Raw genomic sequence first — 21536 nt, 5'->3', positions numbered from 1 at the left:
GCCAGGTCCCCTGGGGCATGGGCAGCTGTCCAGGAATGTCAGAAGCCCCCTGGGAAGGAAGGTGAAGAAGCCAGGTGAGGGTCAGGCTGAGTAGGCGGCATCAGGACTCGGTCCTTGTCACCTGCAGCCGGGAGTTGTGGCTCACCAGGAATGCACAAAGACCCTGTTCCTGACCGTGCACTCAGAACTTGCTTGTATGGGAAACCGGGGAACAGTATGCAGACAGCGTCTGTCCTTAAGGGATGGGTGAATGTTCCTTTCCATTAGCTGCTGCCTTCTGGTAAATGAGAACTGTGAGACCTAGAGTGAGATGCAGAAAGCGGCTTCCCCACAGACCTAGAGAAGCCTGTCCTTCCTGAGGGCTGCTCTTAGCCAGCCATCTCACCAAGGCCGGCAGGCCCAGCCCAGGGGGAGGAGCACCTGGGCTGCCCTGTGAACATGTCTGATTTTAGAGACCAGTTAAAACACTTAGGAGAGAGTGGCATGCTCATTCTGCCTCCCCTGGCATTGAACTAGGCCGGGAATGCAGGCCGGGCAGTTCGGGGGAGCCTGGGTGGTGGCCAGAAGTGTTTGGAGCTGTCCTCCGGTCGAGCCCAGGGCTTTGGATCCTCTGAGCCACTCCCTGAGATGCACACGTGCTAATGGTGTGCCCAGGTCAGCGCAGGGCAGGGGCTCTGAACACCCATGGAATTCCCCCTCGGAAATCTAGACCTCTCTTTGGAAATGGGGTGAGGGAAGCAGAGCATACATGAGCTGTCCTGCAAGAGGGAGAGAGAAAGGAGAGGGAGTCGGGATTCTGTACACGATGCAGACACTTCCTGAGAGCTCTGGGGGAAGCTTGTGTGGTCATGAGCCATCACCCCCCTCTACCCTGTGGGGTGAGTAATTCATTGTGCTGTGCCCCACTGTGGCTTGCGGGAAAGCAGGGCCGGGCCTTGGCTGGTTTGTGCTTACAGAGTGCCTTGCCCAGAAAGCTGTTTTACAAAATAATGTTCCAAACTTTTGATTAATTCTGAAAGCTATATCCTGGGTGATGATAGAGATAATGAGTCAACTAAATATTGACTGTCAAATGCTATAAGAAGCGAAGCACTGGTGGCTCCTACCTGTAATCTTAGCTACTTAGGAAGCTAAGATCTGAGGATCACGGTTCAAGGCCAGCCTAGGCAAACACTCCAGGTCCTTAGATTAACCAGCCAAAAAGTCAGAACTGGAGGTGTATGTAGCTCAACACCTTCAGTAGAGCAACGGCCATGAATAGAAAAGCCACATGAGCTCCAGGCCCTGAATTCAAGCCCCACTACTGGCATGTACATGATACGATAGGATTCTCAAACTGAAACAAGCTTTATGCTGATCTAGGCTCAGTGAAGCCCTTTTCCAAACGTCCTGTCCCCTCTACACCTCCTGTGTTGCCCTGTGTGGCGGAGGTCTTCTATTGGTCTTTGAGCTCCTTGCAGGCTTATCTGGAGCCACAGATTATTATATGAGTTTTACTACAAAATGGAGAGACAGGGGAGCCCCAGAAGCTGAAAGACCCAGCCACTAAGGGGCCTCATTAGCTGCGGTAGGAAGAAGAATTACAGATTTATCTCTGCCCTGTGGTCATTTCCATTGATGACTCAAAGAAATTGCAACCAAACTTGATCATCTGTCACCCTCCACCAGAAGGAATCGAGTGGGATTCTGTAGCTAGCCCAGCATGCCATCAGCGTGTTTTGAGCACCCATTAGTGCTGGTCTGGCCATGTCCACCCTGCCAGACACAGGCAGAAGTCTTCCTGGAATCTAGAAGGCTGTGTTGTCCAGAAGCTTGTGGCCCCAAGAAGTTGGGGAGATTGGTGATGCATAGAGCCAGGACTTTGTAGCTGGATTTGGTGTGCCGTCCTCTGCGGAGCTGGTGGTCCTCTTTGGCCACACCCTCCAGGCTGTCCAGTCCCTGGACTCTGGGCTATCTCATGGGTTCCAGAATCCATTGTGCCACCTGCATCACCTGTTGCCTGGCTTTGTGATTCTTTGTTGGCCTCCTACTCCCCAGCCCCTCGGGTTGGTGTCAGGAACAATAGGTCTTGTCCACCCTAGCCTCCCCCTGCATAGTGCTAGCTTCCCATTCAGGTGGCGTTCATTCTCTCCTAAGACATCCCTTCTAAACATCTCCTCATTTTGTATACACTTCCCTGGTAGCCCTTCCATAGTTTATATCCAAAGCATCCTATACATGGGTGTTTTGATTATATGTGGTTTATGAGCCAGGCCTAACCCTCACACCCAATGATGAAATATAACCTGATTTTCCAGGACCTCTGTCAGGCCTCTCCTTGGGAGGGTTTTAGGAGAAAATTCAGTTTACATTGACCTTATGGTGCCAAAACCTAGTCTTGCTAAATGCTTCCCTGCCACCATTTGGTTGGCTGACGCCTTCTTCCATCCGGGATGCTTTGCCCTTGGGTTACTTGCCAGGCAAGAGGCGGGAGGCTGCCTTGGCTCGGCGGGCAATTCTGGCCTTGGGGGATTGTATGGGGTTCATTGTGTTCTGGTGCCAGCTCCTGTCTCTGCCACATTAGCCAACCTGCGGCTTACTCTACCTGTGCACGTTTTCCTCATCCAGAAGCAGTAACAACCTGAGATGGAGTGGGCCTGCCTCTCGAAGGGCTGTGTGACGGGCGGTGAGACGGGCCTGCTGTGCTTGCATCCCTGGAGGATGGGATGGAGAGCTTTGGGAAGTAACGTGCCCTTGGACAGAGGCCGGCTCGTCCCTAGGTTGAGGTGATTCTCCAGTAAAGCTGGCTGGCACCGGTGGCACGGGCCTGTGACCCAGCTCCTTGGGAGGCCGAGGCCTGAAGGCTCACGATTTGAAGCCTGCCTGCGCAAAACCAAAATCAGTCTCTAACCAACAAAAAGCTGAGCTGGAGGCATGGCTCAAGCGGCAGCACTAGCCGTAAGCAAGAAAGTGCTAGAATTCAAGGCCTCACTGAGTTCAAAAAGAAGGAAAATACAAGCAGCACAGTAATGGTTTATTTTTCTTCCTTCCAGTATACCTTAGTATAGTCTTCAGAGGGGTTTATGTAGAGATTATGGGTGTTTGACCTTATTGTTGGTATGGTATTCGAAGAACGACTACATCTTAATAAAGTAGCTTTACCAGATTTGTATCTTAAAGAGTAATAATAAATACATTTAAGCATTGCATCTAGCAACAAATAACATAACTTTATTGTTAAGATGCTGTACAGAGAGGGGTTACCATTTTATAAATCAGGTAATGAGTACATTTCTCTTTTGAGCAATGTCACCCCTTTCTTTGCTTTCCCTCAATTCCCCCCCCCCATCCCTGCCCACGAGTTGCATAGTTCATTGTCCACATAGCAGCACAGTAATACTTTAATAAGCAGCACGTAGAAGGCAGCACTGAGAGGCCTTGTCTGTGTTTTGTTGGCTGTTGTTTTCTTGTTGTATTGGGCTTTGATCCCTGGATCTCCTGTTTGCTAGGCAGGTGCTCTACCACTTAAGCCATGCCCCCAGTCTGATGTCAGGCCCTTGCCCACCACACTTGCCTCCCTCCCCTGTGCCGGCTGTAGGCTGGGCTCCAGGCAAAACTCGCTGGGGCCAGAGGGGCAGGGCCAGCCTTTCACATGTTTTGGGACAGTAGTGCACCCCATGTAGGCGTGAGAGCTTGAATCTCTCCATCCAACTCCATGCCAGCTCATGAGTTAGTCTCTCTCCCCCAGCCCTGTGCTGGAGAGGTGCTGAGCAAAGTACTAGGATCTTGCTTCCTGCTGAGGCAGACCTGGGCCTCAGGAGATAGGCGGCCAAGCTGGGCAGCCCTAGCCCTTTTCACACTTTACCACCGTCCACCCACACATAAGCACTGGCCAGACTTGGGGTCTGCCAGATGCTACAGATGTGCGTGCTCCAAGGGGCTGCAGCCCAGACCTGGGATGGCCTCTGCGCTGGAGCCCTGGGGAGCTGTGTGGAAGAGGAGGGCTGGCCACCCTCTGAGGATAATGCGGGGCCTGCGAGGCAGAGTTGGGGATGGAAGGTCCTTCTTCCGGGTGGTGGGGCCAACATTGGGCCGGATAGATACGGCTAGGGATGTTGGGGTGTCACATAGGAATAAGGACACCAACTCAAAAGGAACTGAGCCAGGCAAAGTTTACTTCTGCAGAAGGGTGCACCGTCAGCCAAAAATTTGGCAAGCAGAGCTGGCTGGCTGCCCCTCCCCTTTTATTCCCAATGCATCAGGCCCCGCCCCTCTGCTCCAATTGGCAGTGCTCAGGTTCCCAATCCGCTTGTGAGTGGCTAGTTTGAAGAGGTTAGGCTGTATCTAGTACACAGGTTTGCACAGTAACCATTAACAGGCTTTGAGATAAGATTTACAGTACATAAGCAATCTCAAAACACACATGCTCTGTTACTTGAACAATCTAAGGTGTGTCTCAATTCCTCTTCAAAACATACTCACACCCGCAGCTGCTTTCTTGAACAATCTGAGGTGTGTCTTAATTCCAGTTAAGACAACACCTTACATTCCAAAAATCCTCCCATCCCAAAGCATTTCCTTTTCCTTTTCTTGTTGATAATGTCTTAGCAGAATAATCAACTAGAACAGAGCTAAAGCAGCCCACTTTGACAGAAAAGGCCTGATAGGTGGCTAAGTTGGGGGAGTCCCCTTGCCTGCAGGCAGTCCTCAGCATTGACACCCCCCCCCCCCAGACACTTACATCCTGTGAGTTTTCTGCCTCTTTGGAGACTAGAAGGCACTAGTGTCTTGTGCTGTGTCCTCTGAGGCCAGTTCTTAATGCATAGTCACTTGTGTCCACCCAGGAGATGAGATACACCTGACAGGGAAATAGTTAATTAGGCTGCTCTGCTTGCTTGTCGCTTCAGGGAGAGGCTAGTCTTGCTTGTGCCTGTGCTCAAACATAGTGACTGGTAATCTCTTTTATTAGTTTGTATCTCCTTGTGCTGCCCCTTCTTGGCCCTTCTTTTACAAAGCAGTTGTGGCCTCTTGCTCCAGGCTTTAAGCCTGCAAAAGATGAAGCTTTTGAATCCTGAGTGTGAACGGCTGAAAGCAAGTCTGAGAGCTCTGTTATCCATCTCAGGATTGGTGGGCGCCTGCCCAGGTGAGGAAATGGAGAGGAGGCTTATTTCTCCCCCCCCCCCTTTTTGTTTTGCCAGTCCTGGGGCTTGAACTCAGGGCCCGGGCACTGTCCCTGATCCTCTAGGCTAGCACTCTACCACTTGAGCCAGAGCACCACTTTTAGCTTTATGGCTTAGTACCGCTTTATATGGTACCCAGGAATGGAACCCTGGGCTTCATGCAGGCTAGGCAAGCACTCTCCCACTAAGCCCCATTCCCAGCCCAACTTATTGTTTCTTGAGAAGGCTCCTTGGGGTTAGTGGCATGTGAAATCACATTTCTGACTAGCAAAGAACATTGATTGGCCAAAATGGTTCTCCAGCATTGGCCCTGTTGCCCAGCTTCGTTTGGATCAGACCCCAGTCACCGGAGCCCCCACAGGAGCCCCGCAGCCTGCTGTGCCCAGTTTAAGGCTCACTCGTGTTTTTGAACAATGTTTGGATTAATGCTACATCTTACAAGTTATAGTCCGCAAATGAGGATTACAGCCCGTGCTGATCTTAATATCCTGGGATGCAGGGATTGCTGATGAGAACAGAGGTTGGGTCTGAAGGAATGTGGGGGAGTACTGCTGGGTGCTGGGGCCCAGTGCAGGGAGGCCCAAGGACTCCTTTCTGTTCCTTGTTGGACTCTGCCCAGTGAAAGGTGCTGAGCCTCTAGTCACAGACTGGGAGAGCCCAGCCCTGCAGCCCCCACACCAAGCTCCCTTGGGTCTGCTCTGGCCAGGCCCTTTGTCCGAGTGGCTTTGGTTCCCTGTCCCAGGGCAGGACAGTTCGCCTGCATGATGAGCCTGAGACAGGGTTTAGGATCTGTACTAGTCCTCCCCAACCCTCAGGAGCTGTTAGAGCTGGACCACAGCCTCCCTGGGCCTGGGCCTCCTCACCCACGGGTGCCATCATTCCACAGAGCTTTTGTGCTCGGGGCCAGCTCTCTACCACTTGAGCCACAGCTCCACTTCCAGCGTTTTGTGTTAATTGGAGCTAAGAGTCTCTCCTGCCTGGGCTGGCTTTGATCCTCAGAACTCAGCCTCATTGAGTAGCTAGAATTACAGGTGTGACGGGCTGGGGATATGGCCTAGTGGCAAGAGTGCTTGCCTTGTATACATGAGGCCCTGGGTTTGATTCCCCAGCACCACATATACAGAAAACGGCCAGAAGTGGCGCTGTGGCTCAAGTGGCAGAGTGCTAGCCTTGAGCAAAAAGAAGCCAGGGACAGTGCTCAGGCCCTGAGTTCAAGGCCCAGGACTGGCCAAAAAAAAAAAAAAGAATTACAGGTGTGAGCCACGGGTACCTGCCTCTTTTAGAGAGTGAAGTTTGGGACCTAGGAAAATAGAAGGAACAGGATGTTGACAGAGCCCCCTGCTGGCCAGTGGGCACCATGCACCGTGGGCACCCAGCTTGCTGGAAAGTGGGGGGGCGGGGAGGGGGAGGGGACTCTTCCCAGCTGTGATTTCACCAACATTACTCATCTGTTTTCGATTCTTATCTCTGCAGTAATGGGCTCTTGGCCAACAGGCAGATCAAAAGGTGGAGTGTGTTCATTTGGCCATTTGAAAAAAAGCTGAAGTATAAGGGTGCACGTCTTAAGGGCACTGTGGTTAGATTATCTGCGGTGTTGAACGGGTCTGGCTTTTGTGTTTTTTCTGAAGGGTTCATCTCAAGTTTCTTTTTCTGGTTGAGCAATTTTTTTCAACATTAATAACTAATGGAGAAGAGGAAGAGGCAAAGTAGAACCATATGGCGGCATGAACACAAACCTCACTGTGGCCGGAAACTTCTGATTTGTATCTCCTTTCATGTGATCAGCTGTTGGGTTGGGTTAGATAGTAGGGAAGGATTCGCTGTGGGCCAAAGCAAGACCTCACTGTTTTTTTTTATGTGTGTGTGTGTGTGTGTGTGTGTGTGTGTGTGTGTGTGTGTGTTGCCAGTCCTGGGCTTGGACTCAAGGGTTGGGCAATGTCCCTGGCTGCTTTTTGCTCTAGGCTAGCACTCTAGCTCTTGAGCCACAGAGCCATTTCTGGCTTTTTCTGTGTATGTGGTGCTCAGGAATGGAGCCCAGGGCTTCATGCTTGCTAGGCAAGCACTCTACCGCTAAGCCACATTCCCAGCCCTCCCTGTACTTTTTAATCTCTTGTGCCTGCCTTCCGTAGACGCTGGCTGGGAACTGCAGCTTTGGGCAGCTCATTGTATCTCTTCTCGAAAACAACTGTGTGTTGAGCTGCCTCAGCACCAGAGGTGAAGTAGGCAGCGGGATGGAGCAGAGCCAGGCCCTGGCCTATGGCTACTGCTGCTCTGAGATGGGCGTCTCCCTGCGCTGCACAGGCCGGTCTTGGGCTTAAGTCCTCCTCCTCCTCCTCCCTCTGCCTTTTAAGTAGCATGGAGCTTTAGGACAGTGCCATTGCTGCCCAGATAATGCAGTATCACTTTTTTCTCTAGTACTGGAGATGGAATGTGTGCCAGGCAAGTGGCAGAACTGCCACTGGAGCCATGCCCCTCATCCTCTTTTAGAATTTTCTTTCCCTTGCCTATCCTTGCACTTGCCATCCTCCTGCCTCTGCTTCCAGAGTAGCGGGCTTGTGGGTGGCTACATCATGCCTGGCCTGCAATGTGGTTTGCCCGGGACTTCCCACTTGCTAGACCGGCACTCTTACGTCGAGCTGCAGTCCCTTCATTGTTAGGAGGGTGTGGCTGGTGACCTTCTAATCCCTGATCGCCTTCCTCCTAGTCTTAATATATTTTCTTCTCCTTCCGCCTCTCTTTCTAATGGGTACCTGTAAACCAGCTTGAAGGCTCCAGAGAGAGGACCGCAGCAATTCCTACTCTAGAGGGTGAGCCATGCTCCTTTGTAGCAGAGGAGTCAGTGGAGCCCTGAACCTCCCTTCCAGAGAAACGGGGGGCCACTGTCCTGGCCGGCACAGCGTTTGCTGTTCCAAGTCACTAGGGTTTAAGTTTGGCCCAGCAGCCTGGGCCAGCCTTTGATGGGGTCTGCTGCTCCTCACCTGAGCTGTCTCCGGGTCCACTGCTTCCGCAGCCCAGAATGGGCTCAGCTTTGCTTGGCCCTATCCTTGCAGTTAAGTCACTGTGCAAGCTCACCATCCACAAGACTTATGGTAAATTCTTCCGTTGGCTTTATTTTGTTTTTCAATACTAGGGTTTCACCTCAGGCCTTGGACCAGTTAGGCAGGCACTCTACCATCTCTGGCCCTTTTCTTGCTTTTGTTAAATCTAACCGGTCGGGTCTCGCACTTTTCTCCTGGGCTGGCCTGGCCTGCGGTCCTCCCTCTGACACTTCCCACATAGCTGGGATGACAGGCTGACCTCCACCTCCTTTGTGGCAAGCATTGCAGGCATGAGCACCATGCCTGGCCTCTCCCACTGTTCTCTCGTAGTTGCAGGGCCAAGGACAGGGTGAACTAGAAAGAGCCGAGCCATTGCCATCTTGGCAAGCAATTTCCTTTTCCCACTGGGGAGGATGCTTGGTGCAAGTTGGCAGCCCCTTGCCAGGCAAATGAAACGCTGAGACCCCCACAACCAGGCCACAAGTCAAGAAAGAGCCAGCACATGCATAGACTGTGGAAATGACTCAAGCCCAAAGGAATCTATTGTTGAGAGGGCTGCTGTCCCTTTCTGGAATATTTTGGTGGAAATGTGATGTTTTGAGTTTGGAGGGGGCTGCCTCAGCCTGCTCACTTGGGGGCCATGGTTGGAACTGGCAGTGTGTGCCGGGGGGGTTCAGCCCCCCTCCCCCGCCCACCCCCCAGCCATGGGGCAGGACTGCAGAGGCAAACCAGCCCAGCTCTGCTGTGGAGAGCCTGTGAGCAGCTACCTTTGCATCCAATGTGGCTGACTCTACAAGCCAGCCTGGGCATGCTTGGCCAGAGGCCTGGAAAGTGCTGGAAACTCCACCCGGCATGGGAGCCTGTGGGAGTTCTCTTGCATGGATGGGTTATTCTTTTGAGTTCTTTGAATTCCTATGTATTTGAAATGTTTGCCTTTTTCTCGGGACTTGAGCTAGTACTTTGCCCACCAAAGGCCAAGAGCAGGCACATACATCCTCACGCTTACTGGACCACCCCGGCGGCCAGGTGAGAGCCGCCTGGGGCTCACGCTTCGCCGTAACCCAAGCCAACTTTCTTTATAGAGCCACACACGTGATGTTGGGCACATCTAGGGGAAAAGAAGAACAAGCCCATGATTTTGGCAAGGCACCAAGGGCCAGATGTCAGATATACTGCCCGCCATTCAGATGCCTGAACCGGAATCTGAGGTGTTGTTTTAACCACATTTCTACCTGCTCTTTTCCTCCTGCCAGGTCCCCAGTCTGTGTGAAGATCTCCTGTCTTCTGTTGACCAGCCACTGAAAATTGCCAGAGACAAGGTGGTGGGCAAGGATTACCTGTTGTGTGACTACAACAGAGATGGGGACTCATATAGGTGAGCTCATGCCTGGGACGCTCCCATGCCAGCCATTACCGAGGTGACACAAACACCCTTATGACTTGGACGGACCAACATTCCACTCGCCCATCTTTCTGTTTGTCCTTTTCTCCTCCTCCTCTACCGGTCACCCAGCTAGCCTGCAGGTGTTTGGGGAGTGCTTCCCTTAGCATTGGTGATGGAGTCCTCGTGGATCTTAACGGAGAGGGAGGGACTCCATTAGCAGATGGCTGCTCCTTTGCCACGTGTATGGTCCTGCAAAGGGCAAAGCACAGCCTGTGCCTGCGGTGGGGATTCTGCATCCAGGGAGGGGGCCTCCACCCGGCTCTGTCTGCCTCTGTGCACCTCTTGAGTACTCGTTGACATTAGTCCTTGCCTGGGTGATGATCTAGCTATGAGATCCTGGCACCACTGGCACAGGGCTTGCAGGTAACACGGTTGCAGGTGGGGGTTATTTCAAGGTAATTCCTGAAAGTGATGTCTGAGCTAAGATTTTTGTGGGAAGAGAGAAAGTAGTAGGGGCTGAACTCAGGGCCTTGGGCTTGCTGGACAGCAACACAGGGGTGACAGCAGCCATGCCCAGAAGCAGTCTTGCCGTAAGCATGTGCTATGAACTGGGCACTGTTGAGGTCTCTTCTGTTCGTCTGTAGTTCAAGGCGGGGGGGAGCCGGCCATCATAAGCACGTCCATAAATAAAATAGTTTGTGAAAGGAGCCGAGTATAGGCAGAGGAAGATATAGACCCAGAAGACCTTCCCAAGTGTCCTTCAGAATGCAAAAGTTAAGTCCTGTACAGGTTGGAGGGAAGAGTTTTCTGGGCTTAAATTAAGCCCCTTAGGGGAAATGAGCTTGCTGGTGTTCAGGTGTGTTAAGAGGATGAAGCCAAAAGCCCGGCAGGGAAAGCATACCAGAGTCTTGAAGGCCCGGTGAAGGCTTCCTGGAGTGAATTAAAGACATGGCACATAGGGCGAGCTGGACAGCGCAGCCCAGAGCTCACCACATATTTTAAAGGTTTAATTGTGACTGTGTGAGCATGCGTGCACACGTATGTGTGTGCTCTAGTACTGGGACTTAAACTTTAGGACCTGGGTGCTATTCCTTAGCTTTTTTGCTCAAGGTATTACTCTACTACTTGAGCAACAACCCCACTTCTAACTAATTGGAAGTAAGAGTTTCATGGCCCAGGCTGACTTCGGGCTGGGATCCTTCAATCTCAGCCTCCTGAGTAGCTAAGACCTGAGTAGCTAGGACTATAGGTGTGAACCACCAGTGCCCAGCTTAAATAGTGACTTTTTTGTGTGTCGGTCATGGGACTTAAACTCAGGCCTTGGGCACTGTCCCTGAGCATCTTTGTGCTCAAGGATAACACTTTACCACTTAAGCCACAGAGCTACTTCCTGTTTTTGAGTGGTTAATTGGAGATAAGAGTCTCACAAGGACTTTTCTATGGGGCTGGCTTCAAATCACAATCCTCAGACCTCAGCCTCCTGAGTAGCTAGGATTACAGACATGAGCCACAAGTGCCCTGCAAATAGTGACTTTTTTTTTTTTTTTGCCAGTCCTGGGGCTTGAACTCAGGGCCTGAGCACTGTCCCTGGCTTCCTTTTGTTCAAAGCTAGCACTCTACCACTTGAGCCATAGCGCCACTTCTGGCTATTTTGTTTATGTGGTGCTGAGGAATGGAACCCAGGGCTTCATACATGCTAGGCAAGCACTCTACCTCTAAGCCACATTCCCAGCCCCAGTGACTTTTTTTTTTTTTTTGAGAGATGAGAACACTGTTGTATTAGAATGATATTTTTTCCTGCTGCCAGGAGAAGTTAGGTGGGCAATAATAGAGCAGAGAGTAGAAATGGGGTGCATGCCAGCAGATGTGCCAGGGGTGGAGTGTGTTTGAGACGGGTATGGTGGGTGATTGCCGGACTTAGGGCCATTGATGGAAGCGGGGGGGTGGTCCCTCAGGGAGTTCCTGGTTTGGGGATGCTTTAAGATTGAAGTATTCTTTAGGTCTAAGCAGAGGTGCTGGCTGGTGATACCACTGGGCAGGTCAAGTTGCCAGTGGGTGTGGTCCTCCTCCGGAGGCTCCAGAACCTCTGAGAGAAATGCCCCTTGACAGGCCAGGACGTGCCTGGCTGCCGAGAGTGGCCTCAGAGGGCTTCCCGGAAGAGGGATCTGGAAATGGAGTTGTGCTCAGTCAGCATTATCCCCCCATCCACACTGCTAGCAAGCTCCATTCAGTCCAGCCGTTCTACAGGAGGCTGTGGAAGAAGAATGGGGTTGTGCCCATGTCTGGCTCCCGGGGGCCTCAAGCCAGGGTGCCCTGTGTGCCCTGCCTGCCCTCCTGAGATGCCAGGGGGGCCCCAGAGGCTCGGGGAGCTTTGAAGAGGAGCGTGACCAGCACGCAGAAAGCTTGTCTTTCCTCTCCCCTTGTGGATCTGAGACTTCAAGGTCTTCTGATTTTCTCCACACATTTCCATCCTGTGTTTGATCGTTGGCTTAAATAAGATCCTTATGGCGTGACGGTTGCCAGCAGCACGGCTGGAGACCTGTTAGCTGAAACAAAAGGCCTTCTGGGGAAATGAAAGCCTGACTTTTGAAATCTAAGCGTTCCTGTCCATCTGTCTTTTCTCAAATGGCCTCCATTTAAGCTCTTAAATGTGTTCTGAGTGCCCCTTCCACGAAGAATATTCTGGGTAATGTTAGGATTTTTCCCCCAGCTAAAATTACCCTGGCTCCAGGACTAGTGGCTTGAAATGCTGTCTGTTGCCTGTGAGCCAGGAGAAATGTGAGTTACAGGCTTCTTGGAAATTCCAGGCCAAGAGAGTCTGCCAGAGGATGGGCTCTTGTGTCTCAGCAGGTGGCCTTTAAATAAGAGCCAGTTGGGGTGGGTCTTCCACCCAGGCCAGGGACCGTGGGACCCAGTGGGCCCAAGAATCTCAGAAGAAGCCACAGTGGGGAGGCAGGCATTGAAGGTGGTACTCGGGCTTCTGCCTCTGCAGCTTTGCCCCAGTAGAGAACCAGCCCACTTACATGAGAATCGCGGCCACAGGTCTGCCCCCTTTCAGCTGCACCCCGCATCCCAATCAGATCTAGTGACAGGCCTTGGTCAGGTGTGGGTTTGTTTTTACTCAGGCCTGGGTTGCTACAATTACAGGCCTGAGCCACCGGCACCCGGCTCGATTTATTTATTTTTTTAGTGGATTTCACGATGTTGCCCAAGCTGGCCTCCAGCTCTTGGGCTCAGGCAATCCTCCTGCCTCAGCCTTCCAAGTAGCGGTCCTCCCACAGTCCAGTCCGCAGGCCCGCATGTGAGATGTGAATTCCCTTCTGGAGTGGGAGGAGGCGGCCCTGGCCATCACCCGCATTTGTGGAGGAGGGGCAAGGATTTGCAGAGGGAGAGGGAGGGCTGAGCACAGACCCAGCAGCTCTGGGTCTCTCACTGTTGGCCAGGCCACAGCTTAGGCGGTGGGTGTCCACCTTGTCATGTTTCTCACCTGCTGTGGGCAGCACCTGGTGCCTCACTCTCTGTACGGGGAAGTGAGGCTCCTCACGAAGGTTCTGTCTGTATCACTTAGCTGGTAAGCAGGGCAGGGGCTCAAAAGTGGCTGCAGGTAGTGGCTTAGCCTCTGAAACCCCGCACAACTGGAGCCCAGATTCACCACTCACAAGCCGCTTCTTCCTGAGTGATTCATGGGCTTCTTCCCCCGTTCTCCCTGCAGGTCACCGTGGAGTAACAAGTATGACCCTCCTTTGGAAGACGGGGCCATGCCGTCTGCTCGGCTGAGAAAGCTGGAGGTGGAAGCCAACAATGCCTTTGACCAGTACCGAGACCTGTGAGTTGCTCGCCTCATGCCCCACAGAGCCTGTGGGTTTGCGTCCTTTGACCCCGTGGCTGCCTCCATGACTAAATCTGAGCTGCCCGTGACAGGATGTGGGCCACTGGTTCCTTGATTGGTTAGCCACCGACCGTGTGGTCCTAGAACAAGACAGATTTCCCCGTGTCCCGGCCCATGACCATAGCAGGTACTGCCAGGATAGCCACTGTGAGGAAGATTGTCTCACTTCCTCCCAAATGCCATAGCTACTCAAGTCCCTGTTTTCCAGATGGAGACACTGAGGCGCAGAAAGGTTAAGGCCAAAGGCAGACCCAGGACTTGAATGCCCATCTGTCTCTTCTTGATCTCTGGGTTTTTACTGTGCCTCATAGCTGACTGACTGGTGCTCAGGCCCCTACTGGTGGCTTAGCTGACAGGTCAAGCTAGGTTGGTCTTTGCAGTGAGATGAAGCAGCCTTCTCCAAATCAGCGCCTCTGAATCCTCAGCTGACTGGGGCAGGGTACCAACTCCTGCCAGAAGAAAGTGTTCACACATCTGCTAGATGCTTTTCTGCCTCCTACCACCATATCCGAGAAAGCGCATTCACCTAACTAAGCACTATCTCAAGGGAAGGCTCCAGAGATGTCCTCTGAAACATTTTCTTAACAGAATTTCATCTTAAATTAAGTTCTGTACTGAAAACGTAGCAAGTTTAAACTATGTGGTACTAATTCTCTGTGGCTTCCACCATCTAGAACTGGGGACAGCAGACAGTTAGAAAAGCCTTGCAGGCCTCAGGCTAGTCTTTGTTTTTCTTTTTTTCTATATAACTTTTTAAAACATTAAACTCATCGAGGCACCGGGGGCTCACGCCTGTAATCCTTGCTACTTAGGAGGCTGAGATCTGAGGATCACGGTTCTAAGCCAGCCCTGGTGTGAAAGTCCATGAGACTCTTACCTCCAGTTAAGCACTAAAAAAGCCAGAAGTGGAGCTGTGGTTTAACTGGTAGAGCACTAGCCTGGAACAAAAGAAAAATTCAGGGACTGTACCCAGACCCTGAGTACAAACAAGCCCCAGGAGTAGCACCAAAAAAAAAAACCAACCAGTTAAACTCTGGGACCAAGTATGGTAGTGTTCATGCTTATAATCCCAGCTACTTAGGAGATGAAGGTTAGAGGATTGTAGTCCAAGGTTCAGCTGGGCAAAAGCAGGAGACCCTGTCTGTCCAGCCTTGGGATTTGGCCCTCAGTCATAGTTTGCCTACCCCTAGTGTAGTTTATAGGCAGGAAAATAGAAATCCTAGAAATAGCAACTGAAGTAACTGGTGGTCAGAAAAGAGGTTTCTATCTCCACTGGGTAGACTGGTCTTCTGCCTAGCTCACAGCAGTTTACTATGACTTGTCTCACTTACAAATGTCTTGGGAAGGAAAAGACTCTCCTCAGTGTGACACACCAACAGAGCCCAAGAGAAACCAGAGTTTTAAGTGGCTTGGAGCATTTCAGCAGCCCCTCATGACTCCCGAGTAACCCAGCCTTGTCCTGGTCCCTTGCCACGTGGCGGGTGTCCTTAACTGATCCTCTCAAAAACTGTGGGGAGACAGCTTGTCCCTTCCAGATGACACAGGCACCACGAGGGCAGTGACTCACACAGGACCACAAGCATGGAGTCAGAGAGCTAGGATTCAGGTCTGTGTAAGAGTTCTAGCTCTTCAGTTTTGCCTCATAGCTCCGTCCCCATTCGCACAAAAAGTAGTTCTTCACTCGTTTATTAATACAAATACAGCCACAAATAAACCAGCTATTCAAGAATGTCCCAAGTGGAATTAGTTTCATATTGCAGTAGTAATGCTGATAGTAAGATAACAATGGTAGTCATAGTTACCGGCCCACGGTCTGCTCAGTCGCGTTCAGTCTTACCGTGGTCCTTACCAACCCCCCCCCCCCCAAACAAGTGAGTGGACAGATGAGAAAGGCGAAGTGACTTCAGATGCACAGGCCAGGAGGTGGTGGAGCCACATCCTTCCCCCACGCTAGGGTCCAGGACAAATGAGCAGGCATTTGTGGGCCTCCCGTGAGCCGGGTGGGTGCTATCACAGAGCTTCCACGGGGCAAGATCCAGTTAAGTGGGGAGTGGGAGGGAAAAGCCCCCTCTGCCCGTGTGTGCTGGGCTTCCACACGAATGGGGCCACGTGGGCCTCTCCTGAGCCAGAGAAGCGAGGCGGCCGCCTCACTCCCTTGTTCTCTTCGGAGGCTACGTTGAGTGCTTTTAGTGTGTGTGTTTCAGGTGGGCTGCATGTTTAGATTTAGTGAAGGGTTGGGTTCTGATTTTTATAGACTGAACACATTTGTATTGTTTCCTTAACGAAGTGACCTCGACATGTTGTCTTACAGTGCATTTAGAGCCAGGCGTGGGACGAGCTGGTCTTTGTGTTTGATTTCTACTCCCCTTGGGGTCGTGTCCCCCCCCCCCATCTTGTCCTTCCCACATTGAGAGCTCAAAACAACATTCCCTAAGCTCTTACATGTAGCTGTCAGCTAAGCGGGAGCTGCCCACCACACAGATGGGGAGGCGGAGGCTCAGGGAGGGGCCCCAGGTGGGCAGCTCAGCCTGAGACCTCCAGTGGCGTGGCCCTGCCCTGTCCTCTGTGAGGAGCTCTCCCCAACTGGCCCACGTGGGATCAGCTTCGCCACTCTGGGCTAAACGTGATGAAAACCAGTCTGCTTTGTGTTTCTAGGAAGATGGGGAAATGAACTCCAGGACTTGTGCTTATTAGGCGCGCTACCACTTGAATGACAAGCCTTGCCCTCAGTTCTTTCTACTTTGGTTTTGGTTTGGTTTTGTGCTGGTCCTGGGGCTTCAACTCAGGGCCGGGCGCGTCCCTCAGCTTTTTGTGCCCAGGCCAGTGCTCTACCACTTGAGCCACAACTCTACTTCCAGACTTATTTTGTAATTTAGTGGAGATAAGAGTCTCGCAAACTTTCCTGCCCAGGCTGGCTTTGAATTGCAGTCCTGAGATCTCAGCCTCCTGAGTAACTAGGATTCCAGGCATGAGCCACTGGCACCTGGAATGCTTTTGTTATTTCTTTCACAAACAAGGTGGCTTACTAGTCTCATTTTTTTTGCTTGGGCTGGCCTACACTGAATTCCTCATATTTATGCTTCCTGCCTAGCTGGGCTGACAGGTGCCTGCCACTACATCTAGCTTCCTGGAGGGGAAGAAGTGGGGGCTGAGCTAGCCTCAGACCCTCATTCCCCCCCCCCCCCATATCAGCAAATGGAGTAGCTGGGTTGAAATGCATGAGCCACAGCACCTGCCTTCCTTCATCTTTTTCTTACTCTCACCTGTCAGTACACCACTCCCCTCCAGAATGTCCCATTTTCAGAGCACCCTGGGGTGTCCGTGGCATGCTAACATCCCGAAAGTGGGGTGGTAGATCCTGATCTCTTTTCCCCCTAGTGTTGGAATACAGGCCTTTTGTGTCTAGGAGGCCTTGGTCCTTGAGTATCACTGACCATTAATGGTGTGACACTGAGTTTTCTAGATAGTTCACTAGGGTGGAAGAGCTATACCTCTCTCTCTCTTTGACATTTGTACCCTCCCCACCACTGACCCGTGCCCATGGAAAGATCATTTATTGTCACCCTGTGGACAGAGCCATGGAGCTCTGTCTTCCTTTCATGCTGGCCAACAGGCTCCGGTAGAGGTCCCTGCGATGAGGAAGTTGATCCTGCCCAACGCCACCTCAAGCCTGCCAGGCTGCCACGCAAGGGGCACGAGGTGGCTCCCATTCCAGTCCTGGTGAGAGTTGTTTGCGTCCTCAGGCAGACCCATCCCCGCTAGGAAGGAAGGATGGCTGAAAAGTCACTCCCTCCAGAACACAGTGGGTGCCACTGTGCCCAGGGGAAGTGAGTCGGGCACGTGTGGAGCGCCCCCACGTCCCGTGGGACCCAGCTCAGACTTCGCATGGTGCTCGTTGTTGCAGAAGCCTCATATTCTGGTGAATTGTAGAACTAAGGCTGGTTGGCGTATGCTCGAATATCTTGACTACTCACCCATCAGATACCTCAAACTGCCAGACTCCAGCCACATTGGGGGTGTCAGCCCTCTCTTGGGGGATGCTAGGCTGCTGAGAACTTTGTTAGAGAATCGTATTTGTGAACCAAGCCTCCCTTTCTAGTGGGAAGGCCACTCTGGATTTGCTCATAGATTTCACTCACACCCACATACACACACACCACCCCCCCACACACACACCAGGGAACAAGAGGGGGAAGCACTGGCAGCGCAGGTGTGCAAGGCGTGAGCGAGGCCCCGCTGACTTCCCCGTGTGCCTGCTGCGAGCCCTGTGGCCTCGTCCTTAGTCCTTGAGCTTTTTAAAGATAAGCGGAGGAACAGAGCTGAAATGTGACCCAAGCCACAGTTGGCCCTTCCAGAGACATTCTCCCCAGAGCCTTCTCTGTCATGAAAGAAAAAGAGCCCCCTGGTGAGATCCTGGGGGAAAACTTGATTCTATCGTCCCGAGGGCCCGGCTTTGATCCTGCGCCTGCAAAGGCTTTGACTTTGCAGGGGCTGGAGTTAATCACCCACACATGGAGCCAGTCTGGTCGGAGTGGCTGACGCACAGGCCCTCTGGCTTGGAACTCCCGTGGGAAGTGGCACCCCACCCCAGCCTGTGCACAGCATTTCTCAACCCCAGACTCAAGGGCCAGCAGTTGGTAGTGTAGCTCCTGCCCCATAGGAGGCAAGTCAGGCCTAGCAAGTGGAGCCGTGTCCCCCACTCACGTGGTTCCTGGCTTCCCCACTCCTCCTGGCTCTCCTGCTGGACCGCTTACTGGTGACCCTCTTTGCCATCCTGTGCAGAAAGGAGCCCAGCAGTGGTCTTCCCCAGGGGATGAAGTGCCAAGTAGCTGTTGCTGGCAGTCACTTGGTAAGAATGCCCAGGTGATGGTGGGCGCCCTTTGCTGTGTGTTGGGACTGCAAGAGCCCATCACCACAGCAGGCCATCACCCACCACCTTGGTCCTCATCCCTCTCCCAGTGCCCAAGGTTTCTGCCCATGATCGCTGCATCCAGCTCTGTGCAGAGCTAGAACTAAGGTGGAGAGTCGGGAAAGGTAGCGCCCTCGGGGACAGCTGGCACTTGGCTCTCTCTGCCCTCTTTCCTGGCAGGGTGAAACTTGGCTTTAGCCTGAGCCCTGTCCAGCTTAGCGTCCCAGAACCTCATTCCTTGACCTGAGTGGTCCATCTTCTGGGGTAAGGTCTGGAGGTGGCATTGTCAATACAGCTGCCAGGAATACAGCTTGCTCATAGTAGGGGTAAGCCACAGAAGGCTGCGGGGGGCTCCGGGGTCAGCAGCCTGACCTGCCAGGTTCCCAGAGAAAACAGGAGCCTGTCCAGCTCCAGCCCTCAGGCTGGGTCCTGCTTAGCCTGTCGGCCTGGGTTCTGTTCTACCCAAGACCAGATGTTCTAGCCCTCCGCTAGAAGGAGGGGCAGCACCAGTCTCTCCCACAGACGATTGCTCCCATCTGCGCCAGACATCTTGCCTGCACTCTGCGATCCCCGGCTCTTGACTTGGAGCAGATAATATTCCAAACATGCGGTTGCAATTTATTGGCCTTATAAGTTAATTTTAGTGGGTGAGCAATTGATTGAAATCAAAACTTAATGAAGGCCAGGGTCTGGGGGGGTGGGAGGAGGGGAGGAACAGAGTTTTGTGTTCTTCCTTGTTTGGGGTCTGAGATAATCTTCAAAAGCTTTAATTAGCTTTTCTAATCAACTCTGCTTGTCTGGAACAAGTTTGCCTAGTGAAACAAGGCCAGCCAGGCTCCCCATGGCTGTCCCCAAAGCCCACGGGCCTCTACGGGAGTGACCCAGGGTGCTGGATAGATGGGCCTTCCCCTTCCTCTACCCCGTCCCTAATTGGCAGCCAATTTAGAGGCTTGACTGTTTCTTCCCTTTCTACTGTCAGTCCAATGGGACTGATGACATGTGAGCAACCCTGACCCAGGAAGGACAGGGCAACCACCCATCTGTCATTTGTCCCCTTGTTTCTTGGGTTCCTGGAACTATATGTTCCGTGCCCCAGGACTCTGGGCTCCTGGGGATGGCCTCTTCCTCTGCACATGAGCCCTGAGTGTCCATTGCTCCTGTCTGAAGAAACCTTGTAGAGTATGGGGAGTTGCTGAGATTTCAAGCGGGCTTGCTGGGCCAGAGGCGTGGGGACCTCCAGCAGGAGTTTCCAGCGCCCACCTGGATGAGGCCAGGCTGCAGAAAGGGGAGAACCTTGGCTTCAGAAGCAAATTGGGCTTGCCTATACTGCCCTTACCCACCGAGTAACTCCTCTGTGCAAGCCAGCTTCCCTGAGCCCGCCTCCTTGTCCACCTGGAGGGTTCCCAGCATGCTCTCCTGATGCCCCGGCCATGAGCCCGCTTCCTCATCCACACAGAGGGCTCCCAGCATGCTCTCCTGATGCCCCAGCCATGAGCCCGCCTCCTCATCCACACAGAGGGCCCCAGCCACCCTGGCTCCTCACAGCCACACAAGGCCCCAGGCTGCTCAGGCCACATTACCACCCAGTGCTGGATGCCTTCTCTGTTCCTGTGATGATGATGGGGTGCCCTGGCCTTGGTGGGGTATCAGGCTGTTGTCATTGGCCTTTCTGGAAGGCTGTGCCTTGGGTCTTACCGTTCAGCCACCACCCACAGGGAGACATGGAGAAAACGGAAAGCGAGGACTCGGGCAGGCACTGACACCTGGTCCCTGCTGCATCGGGAGAGAGACCACGGGTCATACCGAGCACTTCCCAGGAACGTGGCACAAATGGGTGCAGCCATGATGAAGTGAGACCCAGCCCTGCTCCTACTTCATGAGGCTCCTGTCTTAACAGGGCTGAGGAGCACATACTAGGCCACGAACAAATGGACGAATGCCTGCCCCATCTAGTATATACGGGAAGATATATACAGAGCAGGCACTGGGGTAGGGAAGAGCAGCGGCCCCAGCCATGGAGCAGCTGGGAGGGGAGAGGGGCAGATAGTGGGTCTGCCTTGAGCCTCATCAGAAGGCCTGCTAGTGAGGCGAGCCTCACCCCAGTCTTTCCACTGATAAGAGGAGCTCACAGTACCCAGATACTGTGGTTTGTGCGGGCTCCCTGCTTTCGTGGTAGGAGTCTGAGGTTCCAGTGCATGCTGCAGTAAGTCACGCCCTGAGCCCCAGGTCTCTAAGCAGCTCTTCCCTGGGTCATCCAGCTCATTGCTGGGGAATTGTGTCCCCTGTGACTCAGCTTGTGCCTGCATCCTTCACGCCTTCTCCCCAGGCTCCTTCGCCCTCTTCTGCTTTCTCCCTCAGCTGGTCCGCTCTGCTCTTCCAAGTCCTGTGACTCCTTCTAGTGCAGCCTCAGCCTCAGACCTGGAAGGGCGGCAGCCAGGCAGTGCCCTGAGCAGGGGGGAGAGCAGGGCCTGGTCCATCAGGCGAGGGAGCTCCAGGCTGTCGTCCATGAGGGGGATGTGAGCAGGACGTAGGCTGGGGCGCCCGGGCTTGGGTGTGGCTCTGAACATTGGAGGTTGGAGCAGAGGCCAGGGAAGGGAGGACCAGGCTGGCTGGTTCAAAGCCCGACAAGGTCTACAGTTCACGTGCCAGGTACTTTCCACTTCCAGGAACAACAACCCTCGGACTTTGGGGTGGGGAGTCAGGAAGGGGAAGCAGGGAGCAGCAGAGTGAGTTTGAAGCCATGAGGAATGTGCTAGAAGGTTCCAGATCTGGAGGGACCATTGGGCATGGCATAGGTACTGTGTGTGTCTTCACGAATTCGGGGAGCTTCAGGGCACCCCCTGCCTGCAGTGGAGTTCTGCTTGCCACACCTGGCCCGCCCGTGAGGGTGCTGGAAGTGGCCAGTGGGACTCACTGCAGTTAGAGTTTTTCTTCCGTCGGTACTGGTCGGGATTGAACTGGGAGGTACTGCTACTTGAGTCACGCCTCCAGTCTGTGGTTGTCATTCTATGATTTTAACTGAAGCCACCTCCTGGGGAGGGGTCAGGCCCGCCCCTCCCTCGCAACGCGTGCATCAGCTCCCTGGGGCCCTTAGGAGGCTTGCCTCTGACTCCCCTCCAGGACTGCTGATTGGTTGTCTTGACTTGTGCTGCCTACT

At 53.1% G+C, this 21536-nt stretch overlaps 1 protein-coding gene across 3 annotated transcripts in view; it reads left to right on the top strand.

Moving 5' to 3' along the window:
• Capzb (capping actin protein of muscle Z-line subunit beta) overlaps nt 1–21536 on the top strand; it is a 110160-nt gene that overhangs the window by 69915 nt on the left and 18709 nt on the right. For all 3 annotated transcript variants that reach the window (XM_048350369.1, XM_048350370.1, XM_048350368.1), the window contains exons 3-4: nt 9451–9572; nt 13294–13407. In XM_048350369.1, coding sequence (XP_048206326.1) covers nt 9451–9572; nt 13294–13407 — 236 coding nt within the window. The remainder of the gene's footprint in view (nt 1–9450; nt 9573–13293; nt 13408–21536) is intronic.

Source organism: Perognathus longimembris, chromosome 7, assembly GCF_023159225.1.
Source record: "Perognathus longimembris pacificus isolate PPM17 chromosome 7, ASM2315922v1, whole genome shotgun sequence".
Lineage (NCBI taxonomy): Eukaryota > Metazoa > Chordata > Mammalia > Rodentia > Heteromyidae > Perognathus > Perognathus longimembris.
The sequence above is the reverse complement of the archived record's forward strand: the minus strand, read 5'-3'. Positions and strand labels throughout refer to the sequence as shown.